Genomic DNA, 17,281 nt, shown 5'->3' with positions numbered 1-17,281 from the left:
CCTTAAGAAACAAATCTGAAATTGGTCATGCACCACCTAGCCAAGCCAAGACTGATCCTATGCTATTTATGTTTTGGCAAGCTAATCAGAACTCAAGGAACCCACTGACTATGCACAGCAAGGGTTAGTAGGCAGGCATGTGACAAGAAATGAATAAAACTTCAGTCATTAGAACACAATGAGAAGCAAGTGTGTAATCAACCAGAATTTGCAAGCTGGTATTCCACAGTAAATCAATGATTTCACTACCTTTTATCAAGTGTCATTTCTTTATACTTATTGTGACAAACTTAATACATTTTGTGAAACTTATGGAGCCGCAGTGGTCCTATGACTAGATGAACATGTAAATCACTTTTTAGGTTAGTTGTCCCAACCAGTCTTTGACTTAAGTCTTGCAATTACATTGAATTCTCTCTATTTAACAAGGTATGGTTTCTTTGGAAAAGGATAAAGAATAACAAGTTTCCAATGAGAAAGAAAAGTAGTCTTAATTAAAGAAATAGATGAATTTGCATATGCAGGCACATATTCATTGCATGTATTTTGAGCGAATATAAAAGTCACTCCAGAAGTCTCACTATGATTCCAAGAGAAAACCACACAATAGGTATGACAGATAAGTTTCTTTTTAGGACAGATGTCAACCAAGCCAAAGGGATTAATTGGTTTGATTGGAAGACCCACAAACCTTTCAGATATATATTCATTAAGGTACTAGAAAGATTCATCCTTATTGTTGTGGTTCTGTTCGCCGAGCTGGGAATTTGTGTTGCAGACGTTTTGTCCTCTATCTAGGTGACATCCTCAGTGCTTGGGAGCCTCCTGTGAAGCTGGGACAACACTACTATTTTAGGACAAGCCAAACAGAGAACAGCCAGGGAATTCCTAGAGGCATGGCACTCATCCACAGATTCTATCAACAAACACATCGACCTGGACCCAATATACCGGCCACTACAGCGGACAGCTGGAACTGACAACCAGAAGCGGCAGAGACAAACCACTATAAATGCCGGAGGAAACATCACAGAAGCGCTTCACAGGAGGCTCCCAAGCACTGAGGATGTCACCTAGACATGGGACGAAACGTCTGCAACACAAATTCCCAGCTCGGCGAACAGAGCCACAACAACGAGCACCCGAGCTACAAATCTTCTTACAAACTTTGAATTCATCCTTATTACAAGAAAATTAATATCATAAAGATAAAGGAGTCTTATGGCAATTATATATTACCTTGATGTAATCACACCTGGTCTCCTCGACTAAGAAAGGATATACTTGCCTTAAACAGAATGCAACAATGGTTCACCCAGACTGATTCCTGGGATGAAGGCATAGTCATATGAGGGGAGATTCAGCAGATTATGTCTATATTCCCTGGAATTTAGAAGAATGAGTGGTGATCTCATTGAAACATAAAATAAATCTTAAGAGGCTTGCAAGAATAGATATTGGGACATTGCTATCCCTGGCTAGGAATTTTACAACTAGTGATCATTGCTTCAAAGTAAGTAATATATCAAAGCCAATTAGGACTGACAAGAAGAGAAATTTCTTCACTTGAAAGATTATGGCCATTTGAAATCCTGTACTCCGAAGAGCTCTGAATGCTAAATCATTGAGTATATTGAAGTCAGTATTGAAAACTTGTTGGCTATTAAGGCAATCAGGATATAGGGATTGTGCAGGAAAGTGTAAATGTGGTTAAAGATCAGCAAAGACCCTTTTGAATGATACTCAAGGGGCCAAAAGGCATACTCCTGCTATTATGATGCTCCTATGATTGACTCCTGAATGGAATGAGACAATAAATAAAGTTTCTATTTAGATGGAAAGATGTACAGAAAGATGTTAAAGATCTCATGGCACTGTGGGAAAAGAAAATATTAGAGTCACAGAGCCATAGAGATGTACAGGACGGAAACAGACCCTTCATTCCAACTCGTCCATGCCAACCAGATATCCTAACCTAATCTACTCCCACTTGCCAGCACTTAGCCCATATCCTTCGAAACCCTTCCTATTCATATACCTATCCAGATGCCTTTTAAATGTTGTAATTGAACCAGCCTCTACCACTTCCTCTGGTGGCTCATTCTATACACGCACCACCCTCTGTGTGAAAACGTTGGCCCTTAAGTCCCTTTTAAAGTTTTCCCTCTCACCCTCAACCTATGTCCTCCAGTTCTGGACCCCCCCACCCCAGGTAAAAGACCTTGTCTGTTTATCCTATCCATGCCCCTCATGATTTTATAAACATCTATAAGATCACCCCATGACACTCCAAGGAAAACAGGCCCGGCTTATTCACCCTCTCCCTGTAGCTCAAATCCTCCAACTCTGGTAGCATCCTTGAGATCTTTTCTGAACCCTTGCAAGTTTTACAACATCTTTCTGATAGGAAGGAGATCAGAATTGCAAGCAATATTCCAAAAGTGGCCTAACCAATGTCCTGTGCAGCTGCAACATGACCTCCCAAGTCCTATACTCATGCTCTGACCAACAAAGAAAAGCATACCAAACGCCTTCTTCACCATCCTATCTACCTGTGACTCCACTTTCAAAGAACTATGAACCTGCGCTTCAAGGTCTCTTTGTTCAGCAACACTCCCAAGGACCTTACCATTAAGTGTGTAAGTCTTGCTCTGATTTGCCTTTCCAAAATGCAGCACCTCGCATTTATCTGAATTAAACTCCATCTGCCACTCCTCAGCCCATTGGTCCATCTGATCAAGATCCTGTTGTAATCTGAGGTAACCTTCTTTGCTGTCCACTACATCACCAATTTTGGTGTCATCTGTAAACTTACTAACTATACCTCCTATGTTCACATCCACGGCATTTATATAAATGATGAAACGCAGTGGACCCAGCACCGACCCTTGTGGCACTCCACTGGTCACAGGCCTCCAGTCTGAAAAATAACCCTCCACCACCACCCTCTGTCTTCTACCTTCAAGCCAGTTCTCCCTGTATTCCATGAGATCTAACCTTGCTAACCAATCTACCATGAGGAACCTTGTCAAATGCCTTATTGAGATCCATATAGATCACATCCACCATTCTGCCCTCAAACTTCTTCAAAAAACTCAATCAAGTTCATGAGACATGATTTCCCATGCACAAAGCCACGTTCACTATCCCTAATCAGTCCTTACTTTTCCAAATACATGTAAATCCTGTCCCTCAGGATTCCCTCCAACAACTTGCCCACCACTGATGTCAGGCTCACCAGTCTACAGTTCCCTGACTTGTCCTTACCACCTTTCTTAAATCGTGGTACCACGTTAGCCAACCTCCTGTCTTCCGGCACTTCACTCGTGTCTATCCTGATACAAATACCTCATCAAGGAGCCCAGCAATCACTTCCCAAGCTTCCCACAGAGTTCTGGGGTACACCTGATCAGGTCCTGGGGATTTATCCACTTTTATGCATGTCAAGACATCCAGCACCTCCTCCTCTGTAATACGAACATTTTTCAAGATGTCTACTTGGAAGTTCTGGCTAATACTTGTCCCTCATTAAAAACACACCAAAAATAAATCAACTGGCACCTGAATTCAATGATGCTTGTACCTTCTTGCAAACTTGTTGCTATATTTGCCTACACAACATATATAATTCTACCACAACAAAACAATGTACCCCTGAAGGGCACTTAGAGCAGTAAAATGTATCAACACGTCAAAGGAACACTATCAGGCAATTTTGAAGAATATCAAAAAGGTATGTTTTAAGGAGCATAATAAAGGAAAAGAGAGAGAGAGACAGAGGGTTGGACTTTCTCTTTGCATCACAATCTCAGTTTTGGCCCTAATTCTCGGTCAGAAAACTAACAGTAGCAGTAGTGGGTTATTGCTCACAATCCTCCTGCTGGCAGCTGAGTAAGAAGCTGTCTTCGGGGGCCTTGTTCTCCATATCCATGATTGGACATCAGTGAATCACTTGGTGTAATGTTCAGCTGGCAGTCCCACCTGGAGAAATGGGTGCTGCTGAGATGGACTGGGTCGAATAAGGGCATTTCAAATTGAAATCATTGTCTTCAGCGTTGTAAATAAAAAATCCCTTATATCCGTATTCTCAGTGAAGGAAAACTCCTTTCACGGAGTTGTTTGCAGCTGTGGTTGTGGCCATTTTTTCCTAGCAGATCAGAGCTGTCATGATGCGGAGGAGATGGTTACAATCCTATGATACCTCAAATAAATGAATCAAATTATTTGTTTAACAAAACATTGTTGGATTCTCAATTTAATTAGTATTCGTGAAGTAACTGCTTATTTTGTCCTACGTTATCTTTTCTAAAAGCTTTCCCTGCATTGAGGTTAAACCGACTGCAATTGCTGGGCTTCTCCTTGCACCCTTTATTGAACAGCTGGGCAACATTTGTAATTTTCCAATCCTCTGGCATCACCCTGAATGCGGGGATGATTAGAAGATTTTGGCTGTGCCTCTACAATTTAAACTGTTACATGCCCCCTATATCCTTGAATGTATCTTAAATTGCTGGCAACTTACCTACTTATCTATGGCCTTGCTACTATCTCACTTTTATTTATTTTTAATAAACAAAGTTGCTCAACAATGGATGTCACCATAACATTAAAGTACCTCCTTGCTTGGACAGTACTCAATTAATACATCAGCCATACCCTCTGCCTCCAAGCATAAATCTCCTTTTTGCCTAATTGGCTCTACTCATACTTTTGCCAGTTAATATGCTGAGAGACGACTTTTGGATTCCCTTTTATTTTGGCTGTCAGTCGTGATACACTGTCTTTACTTTTTTTATTCTTCTAAAAAGAAAACAACCCCTAGCAATCCCTTTTTTTTACAATGGGCCTCTACCCTAATGTCCTCGCTTGCTCCTCCTCCACTTTTCCCAACAGTCTAAAAACCACCATTTTCCAACTCCTTTCAGTTCTGAAAAAATCATATCAGAACAGGACTTAACAGCAGTTATTGGTCAGGCCCTGGGGAATGTTGTCAAAAGAAAGAGCGAGGGTGCAGGTACATAGTTCCTTGAATGCAGGTGGACAGGGTGGTGAAGAAGGCATTTGGCATGCTTGCCTTCATCAGCCAGAACACTGAGTATAGGAGTTGGGAAGTCATGTTATGGCTGTATAAGACATTGGTAAGGCCACATTTGGAGTACTGCATACAATTATGGTCATCCTGCTAGAGGGGTTTTTAAACTGGAAAAGGTGTCAAAAAGATTTACAAGAATCTGGAGGGTTTGAGTTATAAGGACAGGCTGGATAGGCTGGGACTTCTTTTCTGGAGGTTGGAGGCTGAGGGGACATTAAAGAGATTTATAAAATCATGATGGGAATAGATAAGGTGAATACCCAAGGTCCTTTCTCCAGGGTAGGGGAGTCCAAAATTAGAAGGCATAGGTTTAAGGTGAGAGGGAAAAGATTTAAAAAGATTTAAAATTTGAGAGGTTTTATACGGAGGGTGATGCACATATGTAATGAGCTGCCAGAGGAAGTGGTAGAAGTGAGAACAATTACAATATTTCAAAGATATTTGGACAGTACATGGATAGGAAAGGTTTTGGGGAATGTGTGCCAATTGCAAGCAAGTGGACTAGCTCAGTTTGGGAAACCTGGTCAGCATGGATGAATTGGGCTGAAGAGTCTGTTTCCATGCTGTATGACTCTATGAATCTACGACTCAAAGTATTAACTCTGCTTCTCTCTCTAAAGATGCTGTTAGACATAGAGTTTCTCTGGCATCCTGTTTTTATTCATCCTTATCTATCTCTTAAATAAGTGATCCTTTACTCTGATTACACCATCTGGGGGTGCTAGATTCCCCAGAAAGGGAAACAATCTCTCCTCATCTATGCTGTCAAGCCCTCTAAGAATTTTCTATGTTTTAATTAGGCTGCCTCTCATTCTTCTAAATTCCATTGAATACAGGCCCAATCTACTCAACCTCTCTTCATAAGAAAATCTTTGCAGAATATGATAGGGTTGGGAAACTACAAATAGGGATTTACACAGTGGAACGTAATGAATGGATGCATGGCTCAAAAACTGGAAGGACTGATATAAAATATTCCTGGAAACAAACTGCTCAAGAATAATAGGGGAGGAAAGAAATGAAGTGGGACACTGGTATTGATTAGGGAGAATATAACTGTGTTGGAGAGAAAGGGTGTCTTGGAAAGGTCAAGGACAAAATCTATTTGATTGAACCCCCACCCCCACCCTCACCCAAACAAAAAGCCAGCATTCCATTGCTGGATGTATTATTTAGAGGTCCAATTGGAAGAACAAATTTGCAAAGTAATAACCGAGGTACAAAATCTACAGAGTAGTTATAATTTGGAAGTTTAATTATCGTAATATAGTTTGGGATAGTGGTAATTTAAAGACCAGAATTTCTAGAGTATGTTCAGGACAATTCTCAGATCAGTAATTTTCCTGGTCGTCTGAGGAAGGAGACATTGCTGTTCTGGGGGAATGAGTTGGATCAAGATAATGAAGTACCAGTTGGGAACTATTTGGGGAACAGTTAGCATAGATTTAATTTAGCTATAGAAAATGACTCGATTGACGCCATACAGGTAGAAGAAAGAACAAACAAGATGAGAAGACAGTGGTGAGAGTAGTCCATAGGTCTCCTAACAGTAGCTATTCTGTAGAACAAACAACAAATTATGAGATACAAAGAATAAATTAAGAGACAATGAAGGCATGTTAAAAAAGGCAGACAATAATCATGGGTGAGTTTAATCTTCATGGGGATCTGTGAAAATCAAATCGGCAAAGATAACCTTGAGGAATAATTTATTGAGTTTTGTCGATCGATGTTTTGTAAATATTCCCAATTTTGGATCAGGCTATTTTGTATCGAGTAATGTGCAACAAGGTAGTTTTAATAACTTATGCCAGAGTAAGAGATTCCCTACGGAATAGAGACCCAACATGGTAAAATTTAGCACTAAGCTTAAGGGGAAGAAACGTGGGTCAGAAACAACAATGCTATGCTTAAGTAAGGGCATTGCAAAGAAATAAGGGCTGACTTATATAGTTAATGGTAGTGCCCTGAGGAGTGTTCTCGAACAAAAAGACCTAGGGGTGCAGATGCAGAGTTTCCTGAAAGTGGAGTTGCACGTAGACAGGGTGATGGAGAAGATGTTTGGCACTCTTGCCTTCATTAGTCAGAGCATTGAGCATAGGAATTGGCGGCTGTACAGGACATTGGTGAGGCCACTTTTAGAATTCTGTTCTCCCTACTATAGGAAATATGTTATTAAACTTGAAAGGGTTCAGAGAAGATTTGGTAGGATGTTGCCAGATTTGGAGGATTTGAGTTGTAGACAGAGGCTGAAAGCCCGGGACTTTTTTCTTTGGAGCATCAGAGGTGACCATACAGAGGTTTATAAAATCATGAGGGGCATGGATAAGATTAATAGCCAAGGTTTTTTCCTAGGACAGATGAGTCCAAAGTTAGAGGGTATAGGTTTAGGGTGAGAGAGAAAAGATTTAAAAGGGACTTGAGGGAGAATTTTTTTCACGCAGAGAGTGTTGTGTGTATGAAACAAGCTGCCAGTGGAAGTGGAGGATGCTGGTACAATTTCAAGACGTAAAAGGCATCTGGATGGGTTCATGAATAGAAAGGGTTTAGAGGGATATCGGTCAAATGCTGGCAAATGAGACTAGATCAGTTTAGGATATTGGTTGGCATAGATGAGTTGGACCAAAGAGTCTCTTTCCATGCTGTATGACTCTTATGACTCTATGAATTGGCTGGTGAACTGGAAAGGAGTTTAGTAGAAAATACAGCTGAGGAACAATAGCAGATGTTTAAGAAAATAATTCATGACTCACAGCAAAGATATATCCAGTGATGAAGAAGAATTCTAGGAAGGTGTTAACCATATATAACCGAGTAAGTTAAGGATAGAATCAAATGAAAGATAAAAAATACAATGTGGCAGTGACTAGGGTAAACCCTTGTTTTAAAAGTCAACAAAAGATGACCAAACAAAAATAAAGAGTGATTAAATAAATAGAGAGCAAATTAGCAAGTAATATAAAATACAGATAGTAAAGGTAAGAGCTAACACATAGTATGATATAAAAAAGAAAACAGAAGTCAAAGTGGAACATAGGGCCCATAAAGAATGAGGATGAGGAAATAATAGTGACAAACCTGAACATGGCAGAGCAGGTGAATAAATATTTTGCTTAGTCTTCACTAGAAAACATTAACAGCATTCCAGAAATGCTAAATAATCAAGAGGCCCAATGTGGGGTAGAAATAAACACAAGAACTATCACAAGAGAAAAGCAACTAGGGAAACTAATAGGCTAAAGGCCAATAAGTTAATTGGATTTGATGGGTTGCATCCTGGGATTTTAAAAGAATTAACTACAGAGATAGTGGATATATTAATAGAAATCTCCTTAGATTTCGGAAAAGTCCCAGAGTATTGGAAAACTGTCAATATAACACTCCCTCCCTTCAAAAAGGGAGGAAGACAGAAAAGGAGGGAACAATTGGCCAGTCAGATTAGCATTTGTTATTGGGAACATGTTGGAGTATATTATATAGGATGTAATAGCTGAGCATTTATAAATGCATAATAAAATCAAGCAGAAACAGTACAGCTTCAGAAGGGGAAATTATAAATGAAACATTTATTACAGTTCTTTGAGGAGGTGCAAGCAGGGTAGATACAGGGAAACCAGATGATTCAATGTGTTTGGATTTCCAAAAGGGTCTTCAATAAAGTACTGCATATTAAGTGAGCATTAAGATAAGGACCATGCTGTGTGGACATTATATTAGCATGGATGGAGGATTGACTAACTAATAAGAGATCGAAAATTGATCATTTGAAATCAAAACTATATAATAAGATGGCTTTTTCATTTAATTATTTATGACATTTCTGAATGTTAGTAGTAGAGTATAATGCTCTTACTGCAGTATTAAATCAAACTCAGCTCTTGTTCATGATCAATACAAAGTTACCTTATAGTAATATTAGAAAATATATATTTATAGAAAATTTATTTTATATAGATTAGATAGGAGGTGCCTTCTTTAGAATGATATAATAAATAGTTTTGAGTACCCTGATCAACATTTTTAGAGCAATGTGAAAGGTTGAAAATGAGAATGGAAGTAAAATATACATACTGAATCAAGAGATCGATCCATTCTTCTTTCAGAAAGCTTTGGAGCAAGATGAAGTAATGGGTGCACAGCGGACAACTACAACAAAAAAAAACCATGATAAACACCAGACATTCAGAGATTTCTCACATTTTCAAATAATCCAATCTTGTACTTTTTTTAAAAATCAGACACTAAATTACTGAACAGATTTATTCCATTGACAGATTCTTTAAAGGTTAATAGGATTAAAGATAGCACAATATTTGCTTGTTCTTGCACGGGTTGTGTCACTGGCAATGCCAACATTTATTACCTCTTCTGAATCAGCTTTGAACTGAATGGTTGGTTTGCTAGGTCATTTAAATGATCAGTTAAAAGGTATTTCAAAGTTTAATATTCATTCTTAGTCTTTAAAATATTTTTATTTTAGATTATGGGAATAAAGTTAAAGTTAAACATTAACAAACGATGTATTATTATATTTATGCATTCAGAAGAGATTTCTTTACTATCTGCAATTATGAAAAGTGAAAGTATTATTATTAGGCTATTATGATAGTACATGAGCACTATTACTAAAACATTAACTGAAAATACTTACTGCATTTTTCAGATGTGGTGTTTGCGTTTTGGAGTAATGAAATAAAAACTGTATCAGAGAAAAACAGAACTTCACTAATGCACAATGAGGTAAACAAATTTCACAATTTTACTCTATAAATAAAATAATAAAATATACTTACTCTTTTATACATGCTTATACCATCATCACCCTAGAGTAGGTGTAATGATAGAATATTTGGTAAGTTAACAGCAATAGTAACTTGTAACAGAAACAAACCTTTGAATTTAATCATTTAGAAAAGGAAATGGCAGTATCTGAATTTGAAAGAAAATGTGTAAAATAACTTCAATGATTAATACCAAATACTCACCTCAGTTCTTGGCATATTTTGTAGGATGGTATTGCAAAAGTCCATAACAAATTTAGTGAGCTGAAATGTAAATATTTAATGTATGTCAATTAGCAAAAACACAACAAAGATGGCAGTTCTTAAAGTCTAACAGTATTTTGGTTCTTAGCCATTCCCCCTCCCCACCCCCATTGCTCATTTCTTTTTACCTCAAGTAATTGGGAATTTACACATTAGAATTAACCAATTCCTGAATCATTGCCAGTCAATGTTAAAGAATATTAATTAGCAATTAATTTTCTCCTTCTGTTATTCTTCTATAACAAAGGGCAGTTTCTTTCTATTCCAAAGTGTTTTCTCTATAGCAGGGGGCTGCAGATGGTAACAGTGAACTACTGTGAAGTCATAAGCATGCTGAGGAACTGCAGTTCTAAACATGTCAGAAAACATGTTAGCTCCTTCATCATAAGAAACTGAACATAGATATTGTGGTTTTATAAAATCCAACAGATATTAATTATAATTAACTATTATGCAGAAGCATTATATTTGCACAGCATCTCCTTAGTCAGCAAAAACTTTATCCTTTAATCCCAGTGGACTGGCTCACTTCAAACTCAGGCTACACATCAATGATCAACAAAATAATCCAAAAAGCCAAATTGTCTACAATGAGTATCAACGTTGAAATTCAGAACTAAGATTTTATTCAAGGTCCTCAGAAACTTTATAATGATGTGATGTTACCATTCTCATGCATTCTCCTAAAAACTCTGAGTACAAAGGAAGACCAAAGGTCACAAAGATCAAATGTGGTTCATTTCCCTGGCTGTGCTGAGTGAATGTATTTCTATTAGCTTATTAGTAAGGCACAGTTATCCCAGTCTAGACTACTTCCAATTAAAAAGTAAGTTGCATCACTCAGTATTACCCTTTGCCTCTTCAGGAAAATGAGGAAGGCGACAAGAGGTTTTGCTGAATGTCAGAGAACTCCAATAATAAAGGATGAACATGTAGTTCAGTACCCTTCTTCATAGTAGACCTTTTGATCCTTTCAGAGATACAGTATAACGCATGAGGCTTACTTGGAAAATATGTGCCCGCCTGAGTCTTACTGCATAGCTCATACTACTACGCTGCCAGACTCAAAGTTATTATTGCATTCAAATATTCTTTGTTTTTAGAAGCATTCAGGATACTTTAGGTATCATGGCTAAAATCATCTACTGAAAGGACCATTATTGAATTTGGCAAGTCATGGTTACACTGCTTGAAATACAAAACCTTTTCAATGGATAACAAAGAGCTGTGAGTTTATTGGAAAGCAGGATTAGCAGAGATTCTGCTGTTAATCTATTCAATAATTTAGCTAAATGTTCATTCACAAACTGATCAAAATCTTGGAAGGTTGTTTGACCATCCTTTTGACAAAAGGACAATAATGACTTGTCTTGTACTAGCAACAAAAAATGCCCTTATTGTATTGTACTTAAGGAATCTCAAATATATAATTCATTAAAAAGATTACAGATAAATACATTTATTCACTACGTGTTTTACAATGAAGAAAATAAAAGTTCTTATTTTACCTGAGGCTGTGTCTGAAGTGCCCTCCACTGAGTAAAACACAAAGCCAAATTCTAAAGTGGTGAAAACAAGATCACAATTACATTTACATTATGTTGCTCATCCCCCAGGAATGTAATTTGTTGTTAAAGTTAGACAATGTCAGCCACAATATCCAGCAAACATTTATTGGAATCATTAATATTACCTCTGCATTGTTATTGTCCCATTCTTCAAAATAGTCTTGGAAGTGATGTGGAGACCCTGCCAACAGGGATAAGTAAGTGTGATGGATGCAAATGGTCAAAGAACACATTAAGTATATATAATAAAACTAACATATTGAAGCGTGGAAACTGGATGAGAAAAAAGTGTATAATCAAATTAACAAAGAAGTAGAGCTGAAATTTAGTTCTTATAAAATGGGTATTTATATTTGAATTGCCCATTGACTTTCAGCAATATTGAGGTGAATGAGACCAGGACATGTGACAATCTGTTATGCAGGATCACCATCCACATTAGCTTCTGAAATAAGTCCATAGAGGTTGGTATCCCATCACCAAGTCACTGTGTATTTACATTTGAGCAGTCCATGACTTTAGTACTGCCTCTTCAGAGTCCACTCTCAGAATGCAGTATCTCTGACACTTTCATTTTTATCTGTCAGCCAGGGCTCCCTGATTGGGAATGTTAGCCTGTTCCAATCAGGGAACTCATATTCTATGATGCCTAGCTGGTTGACCTTGTTACAATTACTAAAGCTTCCATTTAAGTGGGAAGACACATTCAAATTAAATATCAAAAAAAGTGGGTGTCAAATGTCACATGTTCGGTTGCTACTGAGTGCTAATCACATCTTTGTAAAATGGGTGTCCATTTGCTAGGGTGTCCATTACAGAGAAAGCAGAATTGAGTTCAACAAATCCAGTAAGGCATTCACAGAGAGTTGATTTCTGAGCTATTTTGTGTCAATATCAGAATCTATACTGAATCCTCTATAAGACATCATTCTTTTAAAAATGGACACTAATGAGGTCTGGAAACCTCTAATTCTTCAGCAGGACAAAATATCCTGATCCTCTGGCCAGTTACATTATCTGCATCATGTTGCAGCAATACCTGATCACTTGCACACTCTCATCTGACAGATTCTCCAATGTCCATTAGTAGAATGTCTTCAAAATTGGTATTTGTTGTGATTAATTGTAGTGAAGTGCTGAGAGAAGGATCTAATGCTTCTTCTGCCTTTGTTCCTTCTTCTGGGATATTGAGGAAGAAAGGCAATAGAGCTTGTTAAATAACAGAGTTCAGATGGAAATTGCAGTGGAAGCTGAGACATGATGGGGTTTATGGTACTATCTGCTTACAGATAATGCAGAATGAGAAGGAAAAGAATCCTACATCTCCTTTCCATTGTCCAAATATTTTCTTTCCTTGAAGCTCCAAGTCTTGACATGGTAAAGGATGAGAAGGCGATCCCAATGAACAATTTTTATTTTTCTAAGGAGATCTATGTTTTAATAGTTTGATTAGCGGGGGCACATTATTCTCATTTGATTTTTCTAAAGTTCATTCATGGGAGGTGGGCTTTGCTGGCTGGTCCAGCATTTATTGCCCTCCCTAGGTAGATCCACAAACCCTCTAGGGAGGGAATTCCAGGATTTTGACTCAGCAAGACATAAGGAATAATTCAAGATGGTTGTTGGCCTGGAGGGAAACTTGCAGGTAGTGATGTTCCCATATATCTACTGATCCCGACCTTCTGGAAGATAGTGGCTTTGAAAGGTGCTGGCTAATGAGCCTAGTGAATTTCTGCAGTGCATTTTGTAGATGGTATATACTGCTGCTTGTGAGCATTGGTGTGGACAGAGTTAATGGATGTGGTGCCAATCATATTGACTGCTTATCCTGATGGTAAAAAGTTTCTTGTGTGTTGCTGGAGCTGCATTCATCTAGGCAAGTGAAAAACATTCCATCTCATTGCTGACTTGTGCCTTGTAGTTGGTGGATAGGCTTTGGGAAGACAAGAGGTAAGTTACTTGCTGGTAGAGTCTTAGCCTCTGACCTGCTCTTGCAGCTATTGGCTCTATATGCTGTTGCAGTTCAGTTTTTGATCAATGTTCACCCCCGGTATTGATTGTGGGAAATTCAGTGATGGTTAGGCTCTCTGTTCTTGGAGATGGTCAATGCCTAGCACTTGTATTATTGTTACTTGTCTCTTGTCAGTCCAAAACTGGATTTTGTCAGTTCCTGTTGCATTTGAAAATGAATTGTTTCAGCATGTGAGCAGCTGCGATTGGTGCTGAACGTTGTTCAAATATCAGCAAGCATCCTCACTTCCTACCTTAAAATGAAGGGAAGGTCATTGATGAAGCAGCTGAAGATGGTTGTTCTGAAGACACAACCCTGAGCAACTTCTGAAGACATCTCCTGGAACTGAAATTACTGGTCTCCAACAATTAGAGCCACCATCCTGTCTGTCAAGTATAGCTTCAACCAGTAGAAAGTTATCCTTTAGATTCCCACTGACTGAAGTTTAGCCGTAGTTTGTTGATGCCCTATTTGGTCAAAAGCAGCACTGATCTCAGCTCTTTTATTCATGTTTGAACCAAAGCTGTAATGAGGTCAGGAGCTGAATGGCTCTGGCAGAACCCAAACTGGGCATCAGTGAACAGGTTAATGCTGAGCAGATGCTGCTTGATAGCACTGTTGATGACACTTTCCATCAATTTACTGATGATCAAGAGTATACACTTGGGATTGTAATTGGCTGGATTGGATTTGTCCTGCTTTTTGTGTACAGAACATAACCTGGCCAATTTTCCACATTGTCGAGTAGATGTCAGCATTGTAGCTGTACTGAAACAATTTGGCTAGAGCTGTAGGAATTTCTGGAGCACACATCATCCATACTATCGCTGGAATTTTGCAGGGCCCATAGCCTTGGCAGTATCTGGTACCTCCGGCCATTTCTTATATATCAAACGGACAGAAACTTTAGTCTAATAGTCAATGTTATAGTGTAAGTGGTGAAAACTACTTTATATTCATACCATTTTTAAAATTTAAATAAATTAATCGTGGCAACTTATTGACAGCAGGTGGACTGCAGCGGTTTAAGAAGAAACCTCACCAACACCTTCTCAAGGGCAACTAGGGACTGGCAATAAATGCTGGGCAGCCAGGGACCACATCCCACAACAAGAATGAATAAAACAAACATCAGCCAGTGTCACATTCACTTCACTCACAGTGGCTCCATTGAACAAAAACAGCTCACCTATTTAAAACAAAACTGTTAAAAAGGTACAAATTATTGAACATCTCATATGGGAGAGGTCATGGCAGATGGACGGAGATGTTTAAGACCTTAGTCTGAAGAATGGTTCACTGTCATTTTGTTTTCCGCGCTCTCAACTCATTTTGACATCCCCTAGCAGAGCGGAAAATATAATTTCAGACCAATCTCTAAACCATCCTACCCGTTACCCCGCAATTTGGAAGTCTAATCAAGTTTCAAATTTCCGCCTCCGTAACTATTATTGTCTGGCGTGTAGAAAGAGTTCATTTTTGATATCTGGCTAGGATCCGTACAGCAGAATTTTGCAGAACTTATTTACTCGTATTTGCCAGTTTCTCATAAACTCGGGATTTGATAGATCAGGTCGATCACTGGCAGCGCACAATCCGACAAAGTAACTGCAGTTTGTTTGACCTTCCGTGTAGTGGGAAATAGTGACACGGTCCGCACTCTGACAAAAGGCTGATATAAAAATATCATTTCTGACTGCATTGTTATTGCTTCATTAGGAATCAGATTAAGCCAATTTTGCAAATCAGAATCCCTAAATAAAAATCGCAATTATCTAGCCTTTAAATCTCAAAGATCAGAAACCTTCTGTCCTGATCTGTATAAAACGATGAAGAGGTCATTCGGCCCATCGAACCTGCTCAAGTACCATGAAGATCCAATTTTCCAAACTGTAAATAATATCTCAATTTAACCCCAAAACAACTAGACAAAAAAAAAATCACAATTACTAATCCAATGCGAATATCGGTGTTAATGATAATAAATAATTTCCACCAAACAACGCAGCTGGTTTGAGGTGACAAACTTGCATGAAGACACAAACTGAAATAAAAGCCCAGATTTTAAAAATTAACGAACACAATTTAAATCGACCGACAACCGTGATACGGCGTTTTTTGTTGCAATGATCAAACTTTGTATCAACCTTGATTTGGATCATTACAAAGAAAAACCGCTTCTTTGTCAAAAACCTACGAACCTGCACTTAAAGGCAAAGTAGACAGGCAACACCAGAGCAGAAAGATAAGCATTTGTGAGCTGCCCCTCATTTCAGTGCTCTTGCTGGAGCGACAGTGCGGCATGCTACTATGCAGGAGTTCTGGCAACTCGCTGCCGAGGTGGGAGCAACCCTCCATTTATATATAGCCTGACGGCTCCTGGATCAATTCCGCGCTCAGCGGGTGTCCCAATCGCCGTGTAAATGTCACACCGCGCTCTTATTTATCATGCTATCTCCCCGCTGATCAGCAGCACGCTTCAAACCTCACTTCAAAAGTTAATAAGCTGAGCCGAAACTACTTCTTTACGACGCAGAAGGGAGTTTAATTAAATGTCACACAAAATTACACATTGGAGACACGGGAATCTGATGTACATGTGTGTTGTTTGCTACGTACTCATCTCCCCTTTTGCAAGTCCATGCAGACTGTATAGCCATTTAATATTAACCTACAGAATTAATAATGGTACACAGTACAACGGAAACGCTCTCAAAATGTTAGCGCCAGATACAATGCGTTTGGAAAAGAAACGCGCCTGAACGCGATAGAGTAAAGGCTGCTTTGTGAATGATCTTCAGCTATAGAAGGGTCAGGCGGTAACGCGGATGTCAGAAAAGTGGGAAGCAATGTCTAAAAGTGACATAATAACAATGTCTGCGCTTGAAGATAATGAGTACATAAGAACATAGAAACTAGGAACCCTTTGAGCCTGCTCCGCCATTTGATACTATCATTTATATCTGCACATTCTTCCCGTGTCTGCGTGGGTTTCCTCTCGGTGCTCCGGTTTCCTCCCACAATCTAAAGATCTGCATGTTATGTGAATTGGCCATGCCAAGTTGCCCATAATGTTCAGGGATGTGCAGGTTAGGTGCATTAGTCAGGAGTAAATGTACAGTAATGGGAATGGATCTGTGTGGGCTACTCTTAGGACTTAGGTCTGTGGACTTGTTGGGCCAAATGGCCTGTTTCCACACTCTAGGGATTCTACTCTATGATTCTATGTCTCACCTCAACTCTACTTTTTGGCCATTCTGCACAACCCTCTGCACAACAGGTAATCAAAAACCTGTTGATCCACTCCATGAATTTACTCAATGGTCCAGCGTCCAACACAGTCTGGGGTGGGGAATTCCATAGATTCATGATTCTTTGAGAGAAGTAATTTCTCTTCATCTCTGTTTTAGATCTGCCACTCCTTATCATAAATCTATGACCTCTTTTTCTAGATTATCCGAATTGAGAAAGTATCCTTTCTATGTCTACTTCGTCAATCCTCTTTAGCATCTTACATACTTTAATTAGATATCCTTTCATTTTTCTAAATTCCAGACAGTATAGG

At 38.8% G+C, this 17,281-nt stretch overlaps 1 protein-coding gene across 2 annotated transcripts in view; it reads right to left on the bottom strand.

Moving 5' to 3' along the window:
- LOC122550641 (neuromedin-S-like) overlaps window positions 1-16,033 on the bottom strand; it is a 28,114-nt gene extending 12,081 nt beyond the window's left edge. Inside the window, exons 1-7 of one of the 2 annotated variants that reach the window (XM_043691700.1) lie at window positions 15,918-16,033; window positions 11,831-11,886; window positions 11,646-11,696; window positions 10,078-10,137; window positions 9,886-9,915; window positions 9,744-9,791; window positions 9,164-9,238 (exon numbers count right to left, since the gene is read on the bottom strand). In XM_043691700.1, the coding sequence (XP_043547635.1) occupies window positions 9,164-9,238; window positions 9,744-9,791; window positions 9,886-9,915; window positions 10,078-10,137; window positions 11,646-11,696; window positions 11,831-11,886; window positions 15,918-16,020 (423 nt within the window). In that variant the 5' untranslated portion in view covers window positions 16,021-16,033. The remainder of the gene's footprint in view (window positions 1-9,163; window positions 9,239-9,743; window positions 9,792-9,885; window positions 9,916-10,077; window positions 10,138-11,645; window positions 11,697-11,830; window positions 11,887-15,917) is intronic. The other variant, XM_043691701.1, reaches the window with a different exon arrangement.
- Window positions 16,034-17,281: the final 1,248 nt, after the last annotated feature.

The sequence above is a fragment of the Chiloscyllium plagiosum genome, chromosome 6, assembly GCF_004010195.1.
Source record: "Chiloscyllium plagiosum isolate BGI_BamShark_2017 chromosome 6, ASM401019v2, whole genome shotgun sequence".
Classification (NCBI taxonomy): domain Eukaryota; kingdom Metazoa; phylum Chordata; class Chondrichthyes; order Orectolobiformes; family Hemiscylliidae; genus Chiloscyllium; species Chiloscyllium plagiosum.
The sequence above is the reverse complement of the archived record's forward strand: the minus strand, read 5'-3'. Positions and strand labels throughout refer to the sequence as shown.